General features: G+C 32.1%; 1 protein-coding gene across 1 annotated transcript in view; it reads right to left on the reverse strand.

Moving 5' to 3' along the window:
• Window positions 1–4221: 4221 nt before the first annotated feature.
• LOC108912656 (lactase-phlorizin hydrolase) overlaps window positions 4222–14323 on the reverse strand; it is a 28283-nt gene continuing 18181 nt past the window's right edge. The window contains exons 11-18 of the mRNA XM_018717961.2: window positions 10620–10702; window positions 9225–9425; window positions 8438–8830; window positions 8159–8253; window positions 7738–8034; window positions 5189–5326; window positions 4732–4835; window positions 4222–4388 (exon numbers count right to left, since the gene is read on the reverse strand). Coding sequence (XP_018573477.2) covers window positions 4262–4388; window positions 4732–4835; window positions 5189–5326; window positions 7738–8034; window positions 8159–8253; window positions 8438–8830; window positions 9225–9425; window positions 10620–10702 — 1438 coding nt within the window. The 3' untranslated portion in view covers window positions 4222–4261. The remainder of the gene's footprint in view (window positions 4389–4731; window positions 4836–5188; window positions 5327–7737; window positions 8035–8158; window positions 8254–8437; window positions 8831–9224; window positions 9426–10619; window positions 10703–14323) is intronic.

Genomic DNA, 14323 nt, shown 5'->3' on the forward strand with positions numbered 1-14323 from the left:
TTTTTTCTGTAACGGGAAAAAAGTTTGACATTTTATCTCTGTTGACAGGTAACAAAATGTCACTTTTTATGAAATTGCTTTTTTCCCCGGGAAAAAAGTGAGTACTTTTTTCCCGGATATATACAATATACATAAGTAACGCGATTTAGCTGGCAATAATTTTTGTGACGCTACTTTCGCTGCTTCGACTAACTCCGGTGGAGTCAGAGAAAACTCGGAATCAGACATTTTTTAACTTTATATTATTCAAAATAACTACTAAACAATCACTAAGTTTGCAATTTTTAAATTAAATCACAGAATTAAATTGACAGATATTTGATTACTTTAAAGGTTTCCTTAGCAACGCAGATGTAATTGTCGCTATAAGTATAACAGCCTACCAATTTAAAACTTTAGTGACTAATATATTGTAATAATGTTTTTTCTATATTAAATCGTTGTTTTTCCCGTCACAGAAAAAAATAGTGTATTATACACGGGAAAAAAGTAGATTTTTACCTCTCGGTTTTTTGTCTCCAGACAACACAACCTCGAGCTAAAATCTAGTACTTTTTTCCCTTGTATAATAAATATCTATAAAAATCAAAATTTATTACATTTCTAAACGGTTCTGTAAAATCTAAAGCATACTACAAAAAAAAGGCATACTTGTCGAAATTCGGTAGCAGGTACCATTTTCGAGAAAAATTAAGTTGCATTTTTTTGCTCACATAATAAAATATTAAATTGAAAGAGGACTTTACCATTGAATGGGCTGAAGACATTTAGCTACCAACAGTATTTACATTTAAGACTATAATTTTAATTTCTTACGAATCACATTAAACAGTTAAATTGTAAAACATTTTATTAAAAAAAAAATAGATTTATTTTAATTATTGTGCTTAATTAAATTGTCACAATTTCTAGTGATTTCAAACATATTCAACACGGTCATTTCAATAAATTAAGTAATAGACTTAGACATTTAACCTCATTTGTTGATAATGATGGTGTCATCAGACTTCGTGGCAGAATAAAACATTCTTTAACATTTGACGCTAAACATCCAATTTCATTAGATGCTCATCTCAGCTTTATAAAATTAATATTTGAGCATGAACATTGCAAGTTAATGCATGCAGGACTACAACTTTTATTGAATAACATTCGTCAAAAATATTGGCTGATCAAAGGAATGTATTTAGCAAAAAAGATTGTTAGAAATTGCTTAACGTGTTATAAGGTTAAACCTCAGACATGTAATAATTTGATGGGAGATCTTCCAGACAAAAGAGTTTTTGCTTTATCCCCATTTTTTGTAATAACAGGAATTGACTATGCTGGTCCATTTTCAATTAAAGACCGCAAAGGACGTAGCTGTAAAATTACTAAAGGCTATATTTGCTTATTTGTATGTGTTTCCATTAAGGCATATTGAGCTTGCTTCCGATTTAACCGCAAATAATTTTATTGCTTGTCTAAGAAAATTTAGTGCTAGACGCGGTTATCCAAATGAAATTTGGTCTGATAGTGGGATGAATTTTCAGGGTTCATCACGTATTTTGAAGGAATTACATTCATTTTTAAAGAATAATGAGTCATGTATTGTAGATCATTGTGCAAAAAATAATATTAAATGGAAATTTATTCCTGCTAACTCCCCACACTTTGTGGTATATGGGAATCAAATATTAAAAATGTCAAAACTTACCTGATTAAGGTCATTGGGGAATCTATCCTCACTTACGAAGAATTTGTTACAGTTTTAGTGCAGGTAGAGGGTATTTTAAATTCACGGTCACTGCATCCTACATCCTCTGATCCTTCAGATTTAAACCCAATCACTCCTGCACACTTCCTTATTGGAAAAACTTTGGTAATGCCTCCTGATCCTGCATCTGAAATTAAATAAATTGTCAAGATATCAGCTACTCCAACAGTTATATCAGAGCTTTTGGAAAAGATGGAAGAGAGATTATTTGTCTACCCTGCATCATCGTTATAAATGGAACACACAAGAGAACGTTTTTCATGTTGGAACTATGGTCTTAATAAAGAATGACAACCTACCTCCCTAAAAATGACTACTTGGACGAATTGTGAGTGTTCATCCCAGCAGTGATGGTTTAGTACGCGTTGTCAGTGTAAAAACCGCTCGAGGTGTCTTGAAGCGCTCAGTAGTGAAAGTGTGCGATTTACCTGAAACAGAAAATGTTTAACAAAATTGTATCACTTCAACAAACCTTGTATTATATGTTATTATTTTATTATTACTCAAATGTTACTTACCTGTAAAAAAAATGTGTTTTATGTTATATTCAGATTGTTATTCTGTTTTGTTTACCATAATATTGTTCTTTTGTATTGAAAGACTTTGTCCTTCAACCTGGGGGGCATGGAGAAAAATGTTATTTCAATTTGAATATGAGAATATAGTTGATGTTTTTGCAAACTTCTTTACTTAATGATGTTTTTTTGCCATTTGATAAGAACTCTGAAAACTATACACTGGGCTTTAACTATAACCATACCATTTCTTCACCTTTTTTCGATATTCAAGAAATTGAAACAGCAATCCACAAACTTAAACTAAAATTAACTTCCGGTCTGGATCAGATTCCAGCATTTTTAGTTAGGGACGGTATTTATGTATTTTCCCTACCCCTTCAATTACTTTTTAATCTATCAATAAAAACAGGTATGTTTCTGGCCAATGGAAAATTGTTAGAGTCAGTCTCCAATACATAAAAATAGTGATGTATCAATAGTTAATAACTATCGTCCTATATCTGTTTTATCAAATTTTGCCAAGAAATGTGTCTATATAACCGTATATATCCTTCGATAAAACCTCTGCTTTCACCAACTCAGCATGGATTCTTAACGGGTAAATCTACTCACAGTAATTTATTAGTTTTCACTCAAAATCTGTCAAATATTTTGGATTCTCATGGCAGGGTAGATGTAATCTATATATCAAAGCAGAGAACACTATACCATAGTATTGATATAGTATTCTCTGTATCAAAGGCTTTTGACCGTATAGACCACTGCATTCTTTTGAAAAAGCTTGAAGGTTTTGGTTTTAGCCCCTCATTAATGAATCTTTTTTCCACGTATATTAAAGATATAATCTACTTTGTTACATTTAATTGATATAAATCCCGATGCCATACCGCAACTTCGGGTGTCTCTCAAGGATCCAATTTGGATCCATTGCCTGTTATGTAAATGTGAAAGTCTAATTTTTGCCGATGACATGAAACTATATAGGAAAACTGATAATGTTTCAGATTATTTTAGTTTGCAGAATGATTTGTGTAATATTGAAATATGGTGCAGGGAAAAGAGGTCAGAACTCAATGTTTCAAAATGTAAAGTTACGTATACTAAGAATATGCATTACGAAAAATATACATATAAAATCAATAATGAGAGTTTGGAAAACATTCTCTTAATGAAGAAAAATATGACCCCATTTAATATTTCTCTTTCATTTTATCACTTAATTGTCCTATTTGATATGCATATTCGATTCAATTTAGTGTTAGATGGTTAAGTGTATTATTTTTCTGATTACAAGATCAAAATTAGGTGTAAGCAATTAACCGAACATACCTCACAAATAGAAAGCTTCGTTAAAAAATTGTGTGAAGATCTGCGTGTCTAGTTTGTGGTTTTGGAGACATATAATTTAGAATTTATTTAAATTTCAAATTTTGTTAAAAACTGATTTGAAAAAACATACATATTTAAAAATTCAAATATGTATTAAACGATCATTTTTAATTTAAATTTGATTTTGATGTATTTTAGATAGATCAAATAATAAATCACAAGAAAAGTTTTAATACGATATATGTTTTTAAGCAAGCATTTTGGATTGAGGCGTATACGATTAATTGCTTTTGTTTGGCCAGAGGGTGCAAACACTTAAAAGTTTTGCACCTGATGACCCATTCTATATATTTTGATTTTTGATAAACATTGTGTGTTTGGAATCTTTACTAAAATAAAAAAAAATTAAGAATTCTAATAGGACTCCCTTTCATAAGTTGAATTAGGTAAGTAAATATCTTGGATATACATATATTTGTTGTTTCACATTTTAAATTCCATTAAATAAAATTTGATTGATTTTTTTCTCCTTACATTAACTTCGTAGGTAAAAGGTCGCTAAGAATAAAAGTTTTCTTAAGATTTTTGAAGTTCTGTATTATTTAATAAAAAAGGCAATGGCAATATTTTAGTTTTAATTGAAAATATAAACTTTTGTCTATTCCTCACAAGTATCTATCAAACAATGAGTCTCGGCAACCTTCCTGTAGTAGGCCGCAGAAGCTTTAGGTGTTCTCGTCCTGTTAATGCTGTCGAAGTCTACATGGTAGAGCCCGAATTTTTGTCTGAAAAGCGAAAATAATTAAAATCATATTAATTCATTTTCATATTTTTTTTTATCATGAAACCATTTACCTTCACAATAAATTTAATTAAATAATTATTTTATGAAATAAAGAAATATAAGAATAAAGTCATGCATGTGTTTCAGATATTTTGCGTTTTTCACTTGTTATTTTTCGAGGAACTTACGTATATCTATGCAAAAATTACCTAGATATACTAAAAGAAGTATCCAAATGCAAGTAAATATCAAATTTACCTACTTTTGGATACCTAACGCATGCATGTACAGCAGATATTATATGTTTAATAAAAACATTACTTATTACTTTTAGATGAACTTACGTGTAACCCAGTCCCCATTCGAAGTTATCCATAAGACTCCATGCACCGTAGCCAATTACATTAACTCCATCATCTACAGCACTTCTTACATTGCTGAGATAATCCTACAATTGATCAAAGTCGATAAAATACTCTTAATCAAAAACGATTATTTGAAATTCCCCTACATTTCCAAAAACATTTTTAATTGTTTGTGATTGTTAGATTTTAGTGCTGTTCTTCATCATTCTGTACGAACATTTAGAATGATAAAATAAGCATATTGTTTTAAATACAGTAGACCTGACATTTCACTTTGTTTCTTTATTTTTCTTTAGAAAAAAAAAAGTAGAAAAACAGGCAAAATTACATTTTATTTTATGTTACTATATTGGAGTGGATCAATCTAATACGCCAATGCATGAGAATGGACACAGTTTTAGTATTACCAAATAGATATATAACATAAATGTATTACCCTGTAAAAACGAACTCTTTTAACATCATCTATGATGGAACTATTATCAGCGATACCATTTTCTGTAATTATAATTGCTGGATTGTTGTAGGTTTCCTTCAACCAATTTAAAAGTTTTCTTATACCCCATGGAGTTATCTAAATGACAAAGGAAAATATGTCACCACATCATTTTATAATAATAATAAATAATATTAACAATATATAGAACAATGAGCATATACAGGGTGGTCGCGATGTAATGGGCCAAAATTCATGACTAGATTCCTGACGTGAAAATATTGCGATTTAGACAAACTCACCTTAGTCCAAAAGTTGATACTTACGGAGATACAGGGTGTTCAATGCAAAATATTATTTTAGTTTTTTCTTATTTATTTCATAATAAATGCTCATATCGAGATGAAATTTTGGTGTTAGGGGTTTTCTGGGGCGAGAGATTGAAATATATCCATGGTTTGCTTGTAGCTCATAGAGAGCGCCACCTGCGCTAGGTCGAATGCGTTGAAAACGACAGAACTTTTTTATCTTTCAAAAATCTAATTCTCAGGTAGCAAATTCTGATTTTACAACTTCTTTTACACAAAAAAGCTATACTTTTTGATAGTCGCTATCTTGCACCGTTCTCGTAAAATTTGCCATTGAAAATTCCAATGTATTTGCATTCAATTACAAATCGGCAAAAATTTTCAAGTAGGCTTATGTTAAAATCCAATTTTGACATTTTCCACTTATCTTAGTGCTGTCAGTAATATTACAGTATTATTCGTGCCTTATTAAAAGTATTCTTTACTTTATGATCTAAATCGTAGTGCGAGATAACATGCCACGCCATAATTTATTTTCAAATGGAGAAATGCGCGATATGGTTTGCGTTTATGCGCAATCAGATTATGTTGGACGTCGAGCGCTTCGTCGGTATTCAGAGTTGTATCCGAATAGAAGGCAACCAAATCGGAAACTATTTCAAGAACTTTTTAATAGACTTGGAGAAACTGGTAGTTTTCGTCCTAAAAGAGACAACGCAGGGCGTACTGTTACAGTTCACCAAGAAGAAGAAATTTTAGTAAGAGTGGCAGGAAATCCAGAAGTTAGCAGCAGGCAGGTAGCTAGAGAAACCGGTGTTAGTAAAACAACAGTTCTCAAAATCTTTCACAAGGAAAATTTATATCCCTACCATTTTACACCCGTGCAAAATCTTTTAGCAGCAGACTTACCAGCTAGATTACAATTTGCTCATTTTATGCGCAATCAGCAAAACCTTGACCAGGAATTTTTGGATAATGTACTATTCACTGATGAAGCGACCTTTACTCGTCGAGGAATTTTCAATTTTAGAAACAAGCACATATGGGATAATGAAAATCCTCACGTAGTCAGTGAGCGTCACTTCCAACATGAATTTAAGATAAATGTTTGGTGCGGAATCATAGGAAATCACCTTTTGGGTCCACATGAGCTTCCTCCAAATCTAAATGGTGACTTGTATTTAGATTTCCTGCAGCACCATTTAGTTGACTACCTCGACGATTTACCACTGAATACACGGCAAAATCTATTTTTCATGCAAGATGGAGCTCCCCCTCATTATTCTGTCAGAGTACGGAACTATCTTGACCACATTTTTCCGGATCGTTGGATCGGTCGTGGGAGTCGAATATTATGGCCTCCTCGTAGTCCTGACTTTAATCCTATGGATTTTTGTTTCTGGGGCTACATGAAATCAGTTGTCTATAGAGAAACTATAAACACCCGCGAAGAGCTATGGCAGAAAATTGTAAATGCCGCCGAATCATTTCGTAACAAGAATCTCTATTTTAAAATACGGCAGTCTTTGAACAAACGCGTTAATAAATGTATTGAAGTTGGAGGCGGACATGTTGAACATTTATTGTAATATTCGATATTCAATTGTTCATCACAATTTATAATTTGAAATAAACTCTTGTTCTTTTTGACATTCGTACCTTATTTTGATTACTCGAATTACCAAAGCTAAATATCTTGAGAACGGTGCAAGATAGCGACTATCAAAAAGTATAGCTTTTTTGTGTAAAAGAAGTTGTAAAATCAGAATTTGCTACCTGAGAATTAGATTTTTGAAAGATAAAAAAGTTCTGTCGTTTTCAACGCATTCGACCTAGCGCAGGTGGCGCTCTCTATGAGCTACAAGCAAACCATGGATATATTTCAATCTCTCGCCCCAGAAAACCCCTAACACCAAAATTTCATCTCGATATGAGCATTTATTATGAAATAAATAAGAAAAAACTAAAATAATATTTTGCATTAAACACCCTGTATCTCTGTAAGTATCAACTTTTGGACTAAGGTGAGTTTGTCTAAATCGCAATATTTTCACGTCAGGAATCTAGTCATGAATTTTAGCCCATTACATCGCGACCACCCTGTATATAAATTGTCTATTGGCTTATATTAGTAAGAGACTAGCTCTGAAATTTTTATATGTACCAGTTTTTTTAATGTTGTCATTATAAACGGGTACCTATTTAATTTTTTCTTGAGTATTTATAGCAAGAAAAAAATACCTTGTTACTAGATATGGAGGTTGACTCCCAATCATCGGGCTGGTAGCCATGAACTCCCACGTCGTAGTTGTAATTTGGTTCCCCAATTGGAACTTCGTCCTTGGCTGTTACTAGCATCGAAGTGTACATATTCAGGCCCATGTAATCGAAAGTGCCGCTGATGTATGCAATTTCTTCGTCGGTGAATGCTGGAAGACGTGATTGTTTGAAACCTTCAGCGAAACTACGTTCTGCAATGCGAGTCTTCATTATTTCTGGGTAGTCGCTGTTATAGATGGGATTTGCATACCATCCATACTAAAAAAATATTCGGTAAAACTTATCAATTTCCCTTTATCCATAAATAGGTATTATTTATATTGCGATCTCGTAGTAGTTTAAAATGAAACATACAAATGTGTAACCATCTAATTGTACTTACGGTGAATTGTAGTGCTGTCTCAGCAGCAACTATATCTTCTTCACTGTCGGAAGCAGGTTCGAACCAGAGAGTATCTATAGTGATTGATATTTGTCCTAGAAACAATGATTTTGTTTTGTAATAACAGCATATCTTGACATTGTATTGATTGTATCCTCAAATGCGATAGATTGTATTATCTCCATCCCAACAAATGTTTCAGTCACAAAATGTTGGAAGATTTCTGTATTTTAAAATCTTCATAATTTCATTTAATCTCTAATGAAATGAATACAGTACCTTGTTGTGTAGACCGAAATTCTTGGTCATATATATGCCAAGCCCTAGAGTGAGCCTGGATCACGTGGTGGGCACACAAATAGTCTGCTAATCCTGGCATTTTAATTCCTGGAGCATCATATCCCATGCCATAACCTCCTTGGCAAATTTGCTTAGGTTCATTAAATGTCAGCCAGTATTTCACGTCGTCTCCAAAGAGTTCGAAGCATAGCCTCGCGTATTCCGCGAAAGCTTCCACTACGAATTCACTTGTCCATCCTCCTAAGTCCTGCAAGGGTTGTGGCAAGTCCCAGTGGTACATGGTGATTAGGGGTTCGATGCCGTTATCTTTCAGTTCTTTGATTAGGTTTTTGTAGTATGTCACCCCGGGAAGGTTAACTTTGTTTACGTATCCTAGAAATCACAATATGGATTTTTAGTGTATTTTAATATAAACAGTCATTAATGAAATAACATTTAATGTATGAATGCTAATATACTGTTAATAAACAGTTGAATTCTTATAAATAATGTCAGAATATAAATACTAGTGAATAGTAAAGCGGATTAAGAAGAGGAAGAATTAAAGAAGAAATTAAAATAATATGCTATTACCAAAATGCGAATTTAGATGATAACTATTTGTCCAGTATTATCTCCATAGCATACTTTTACAACCATATCTCCTTGACTATTAGAGATAAATTCGTCAGTTTCTAAATCGTTGCAAATGATGGATGTTTTTCGGTATTTTATAAATATAAAATGATGAATTGAAAGAAATGTAATTACTAAAGTACAAAAATACCTGTAGGAAGTATCCTTGACCAAGATAGTGAGAATCGATAAAAATCAACGCCTAATTCTTTCAACATAGCCACGTCTTCTTTGTACTTGTGATAAGAGTCACAAGCCACATCACCATTGTCATTATTAGCAATTAATTCAGGATAAGAGTGCGTATAGCGATCCCATATATTTTCACCTTTGCCATCTTCATCCCATGCACCTAGAATAACGGATTTAATTTCATAACTAGAGAAATACTTGAAAATATTGTTGGGATGGTCGTTCTCCATTTTCATATCAAAATAGACAATCATAATTTTTTAAATTTGATTTACTTTCGTTTTAGGAAGTCATACAAAAATTTTAAAATGACAAACTATGTAATCAACATTTATGCTCATTGCCAATACACTTTTAACAAACCTTACTTTACCAATTCGATAAAAACGGTCACCTTACCTGATTTTATCGATTATACACTATAGCTCAAATCATGTAACGCACACGCTCCACTGATGGTACGAACAATTATATTATTTGGGCTCAACTAACGCTACTATTTGGCGCGGTCCTGGTGACACACTTCTTTTGCTACAATACTATGAATAAAGCCTGAGTTTCCGTCGTATCAGTGTAAGCAAGAACCGGTCATAGGAGAGTCACATTTCTGATTATTCTATGTATTTGTGCAAAGAACGATCACTGAGGTGGATAAAAAATTAATTGAAGAAACTGTACATAACAAATATCTGACCGATCAAACAAAAGTACAAATATGTTGCGACAATATCATATACTTTGTATTACCTAATTAATCGTACACATCCTCTCTAATTCATCTCTAACAATTTCAGTTCTTATCTTAGGCAAATAGATAACTATTCTGGTGATAACTACTCGTAATGTAGATTTTTTTTGTCAAATGATATGAAATTTTATTGAAAATGTAGTGAAATGTATGTTTTGTCGTCAGTAAATTCTTCATATAGAGTAAAAAATTCTCACACAGTTCGTTTTAAATATCGAGTACCTTCTTTTCTTATTTTGCATTTCTTCCTCACACAGACATATTGCAATCGCAGTTAAATTGAGTTTAGAGAAATGTTTAAACGCCTTCAATGTTTACTTCTGGATACGATTCGCAATAGAATGCACTAAAAGTTTGTGTCACTTGAGTATCCAGTGTAAATACTGTTCAAAATTCTTTAACGAGTGTGAACTGTGAGCATACTGTGTCCTGAGAGCCTAATTTGTATTAACATTTGTTATAGCTCCATTAAATAAAAAAGCTTGGCAGTTGAATAAAATTGTTTCAGATATGTTTCTATAACATAAATCAAATTTCATAAACAATCTAACCCAATCATAACTAATCTTAGTAAATTGTTATTTATGTCACAATGAATAAACTTACCTTCTATTTGATAAGAGGCTGTGGCTGTACCAAACATAAAATCTTCGGGAAAAAGTTTATTATTAGTTTCATCTTGTGCTATGCTAAAAGAAATATGTAAACATTATATTTTAATCAATCATTGACACCACTAACTTGAGCTTTTACATATGGGACTATAGTTCCCAGAGTAGTTGTTTTCCATAATTCAAAAATGCACACGTTAAAAACATTCATATGTTCTTAACGTATGCATTTTTGAAATATGTACCTACATAATATTCACTACAGTATTCATTCAACTTTCGAAACATGAGTTACAATTTTTGAATTTCTATTATTATTTCACATTTTGTAACAGTTCTCTATATTTTCTTTCACTATAGTATAGTATATAGTAAGGGCCTATTCTGTAATAAAATAGTTAAATTTTGACGGAAGTTATAATTTTAAGGGAAATTAAATATAAAGAATAAAATCGTATTCTATATCTATTTATTTATTTATTTATTTAAACTATTTGTCCAACAGTGAAAATCACCAATTACAGGACAAAGTATACAAATATATAATATTTACAAACATGTGAGCATACAGAACAAAATGTAAAGAATAAATATAACAAACATACCGGTAAAATAGTGTAACAAAAAAAGAAAAAGAAAAATAAGTAGAAAAAAAATAAAAAGCTGAAACTACTCCCTATGCTACCAATCATGAATTGTTGACATTTCTAAAGGCTATGTAAAGATGTTGCAAATTACAGTTGGGGTGGTCCCGAGGTAATGGGCCAAAATTCATGGGTAGATTCCCCAAGCAAAAATATTGCGATTTAGCGGAACTTACCTTAGTCCAAAAGTTGATAGTTAAAGAGATACAGGGTGTTAAATGTAAAATATTATTTTAATTTATTTCCATTTATTTCTTAATAAATGCAAATATCTACACAAAATTTTGGGGTTTGGGGTTCTTTGGGTAGAGGAATTGAAATTTGTTCACATTTTGGTTAAAGTTCATAGAGGGCGCTAGCTGTAGTAGATTGAATGTGTTAAAAACTACATAACTTTTTTGTACTTTAAGTTATCTCATGTTTGGTATCAAATTCTTATTTTCCAACTTTTTTTACACAAAGAAAGTATCCTTTATGAAAGTAGCTATCTCGCATCGTTTTCGAGATATTTGACTTTGAAACTTCCATTGCCATTCCATAAAATTATAATTAAGTACTTACAGGTATTATTAATTTAGCGGTAAAGTTTCTTAAGTAGGATTTGGACGAAAATAAATAATTGACGTTTTCCACTTATCTTATTGTTGTCATTTGTATGCTAATTTCTATTAAGTATTATTTGTACCTATTTAAAATTACATATTAGCTTACAATTTAAATTGTATACCTACTCGTATACATAAATGTGAGATAGAATGTCGAGATTTTCGTTTTTGGAGTTACCCACATGAAATCAGTTGTTTATGGAGAAACTATAAATACCTGAGAAGAACTTTACAGCAGGTTTTAAATGCTGCAAAGTCACTTCGCGTTAAGGATTTATACTTTAAAATAAAACATTTTTTAATAAACGCGTTTATAAATGTATTGAAGTTAGAGGTGGACGATTATTGTCAAAAAGGAATATTCTACGAATGTTTACTATTTTACTGTTCATTACAATTTTTAATTCTAAATAAACCCTTGTTTTTGACATTTCTAAATTATTTTAATTATTTCAACTATTTGCATTGGAAGTTTCAGAGCCAAATATCTCGGAAACGGTGCAAGACAGCTACTTTCATAAAGTATACCTTTTTTGTGTAAAAAGAGTTGAAAAATAAGAATTTGGTACCAAATATGAGATACCTTAAAGTACAAAAAAGTTATGTTGTTTTCAACACATTTAATTTACGGCAGCTGGCGCCCTCTATGAACTATAACCAAAATGTGAACAAATTTCAATTCCTCTATCCAAAGAACCCCAAACCCCAAAATTTTGTGTAGATATTTGTATTTATTAAGAAANCGAAATGCGAGGTATTTCAAAAACTTTTTTGCACCGAATCAATTAAACTGGCTTGGTTAATATAAAAAACAATCCAAGCCGGAGAGGAGTATTCCAATTTGGAACGGGTAAACGCGTAAAATAATGAAAACTAAACGACATTATCTCTGAATTCACGACCTTGTCTAATCACAAAGCCCAGCGTACTAAGTGTTGAAGACGCCAGATACAGAATATGATTTGAAAACGTAAAGTTACTATCAAAATATATTACCAAATCTTTTATGGTATCCGTGCGCTCTAAGACGTCCGAGTTAATTTTGTAATTGAATATAATGGGCTTAAGTTTACGTGAAAAAGAAACGCCTTTATACTTGGAAATATTTAAATGCAAATTATTTGAATCGCACCAAGGGACTATTTTGTCTAACTGACTCTGAAGGTGAAGACAGTCATCATCAGTGTTAAGATAGAGAAGATTTTTAAGTCGTCGGCATAAACAAGTTTGCGACAGTCAATGTAAGTCCTAATATCATTAAAAAAGATGGAAAATAGGAGGGGCCCTAGATTGGAACCCTGAGGTACTCAGGGTTCCGAAGTAATAGAATACCAACTAGACTTAAAACCGTTGTAAGTGACATATTGTAGACGATTTGACAAATATGAGCAAAACAGTTGTAAAGAGTTGCCACAAAGTCCGTACTCCAGAAGTAATAGAATACTGACTAGACTTAAAATCGTTGTAAGTGACATACTGTAGACGATTTGACAAATATGAGATAAACAGTTGTAAAAAGTTGCCACAAAGTCCGTATACTTCGAGTTTATGGAGGAGTATGCCGTGATCAATGTATCTATATGACTTTTACACGCTACAATTTTACTATTTCCGTTAATTTTGGGCCGTTAAAAAGTTAATATTAATGGTTTAGGAATAGACTAGGGTCTAGTACCCTAAAAATATTTTTGTTAACTATAGTCAAATAAAAATTAGAAATATGGTATTTGATGGTTTGATTCATCTTATTTATAGTTGGTGAATTTGACGAGAACCGCAGACAAATGTAAGTAAATGGTCTTGTTTTTTTTAAGAACTTCAAGACAAAATGAGGTTATAATTGTTTTCAGGAGGGAACAGAGATTAAATCAAAGACAACTTCAGGATAATAGTGACCCGTTTCAATTGCCAGATAAAATATTTCTGAAGTTGTTCCGACTTAATAAATAGTATTGCCGGTACCTTATCAATAGCTTTTAAATCAACCTATTAGAACACCCAGAATCCCTCCACACCTTCGAATTTTGATTGCTTTGAACTTTTTTGGCCAAGGCAGTTATCAACTCTCTGTTGGACATGGTTACAATTTTTCAGTGAGCCAACCGGTGGTAAGCAGATGTGTATCAGAAATATCCGATGCTATAACATTTTTATTACCCGTTTGGGTAAAATTTCCTGCCAACATTAATGAAAGGGAGGCAATCAAGAGGTTTTGGTGAATTGGACAATCGTTTTTCAGCTGCTGTGGGAGTTATTGATGGAACATATGTCAGAATTATTGCTCCACCTGCAAACCATCCTATTCATCCTGGCAATATTGTCGCAAAAATTATTATGCTATTAATACCCAGATCATCTGTGACAGTAAACAACAAATTTTAAATATTAATGCTCGCTTCCCAGGATCGGTGCATGACTCATCTCTGTGGATGATGTCTGGAATTAAAAGA

Source organism: Anoplophora glabripennis, unplaced genomic scaffold (genome assembly GCF_000390285.2).
Source record: "Anoplophora glabripennis isolate ALB-LARVAE unplaced genomic scaffold, Agla_2.0 scaffold1016, whole genome shotgun sequence".
NCBI classification, from domain to species: Eukaryota; Metazoa; Arthropoda; class Insecta; order Coleoptera; family Cerambycidae; genus Anoplophora; species Anoplophora glabripennis.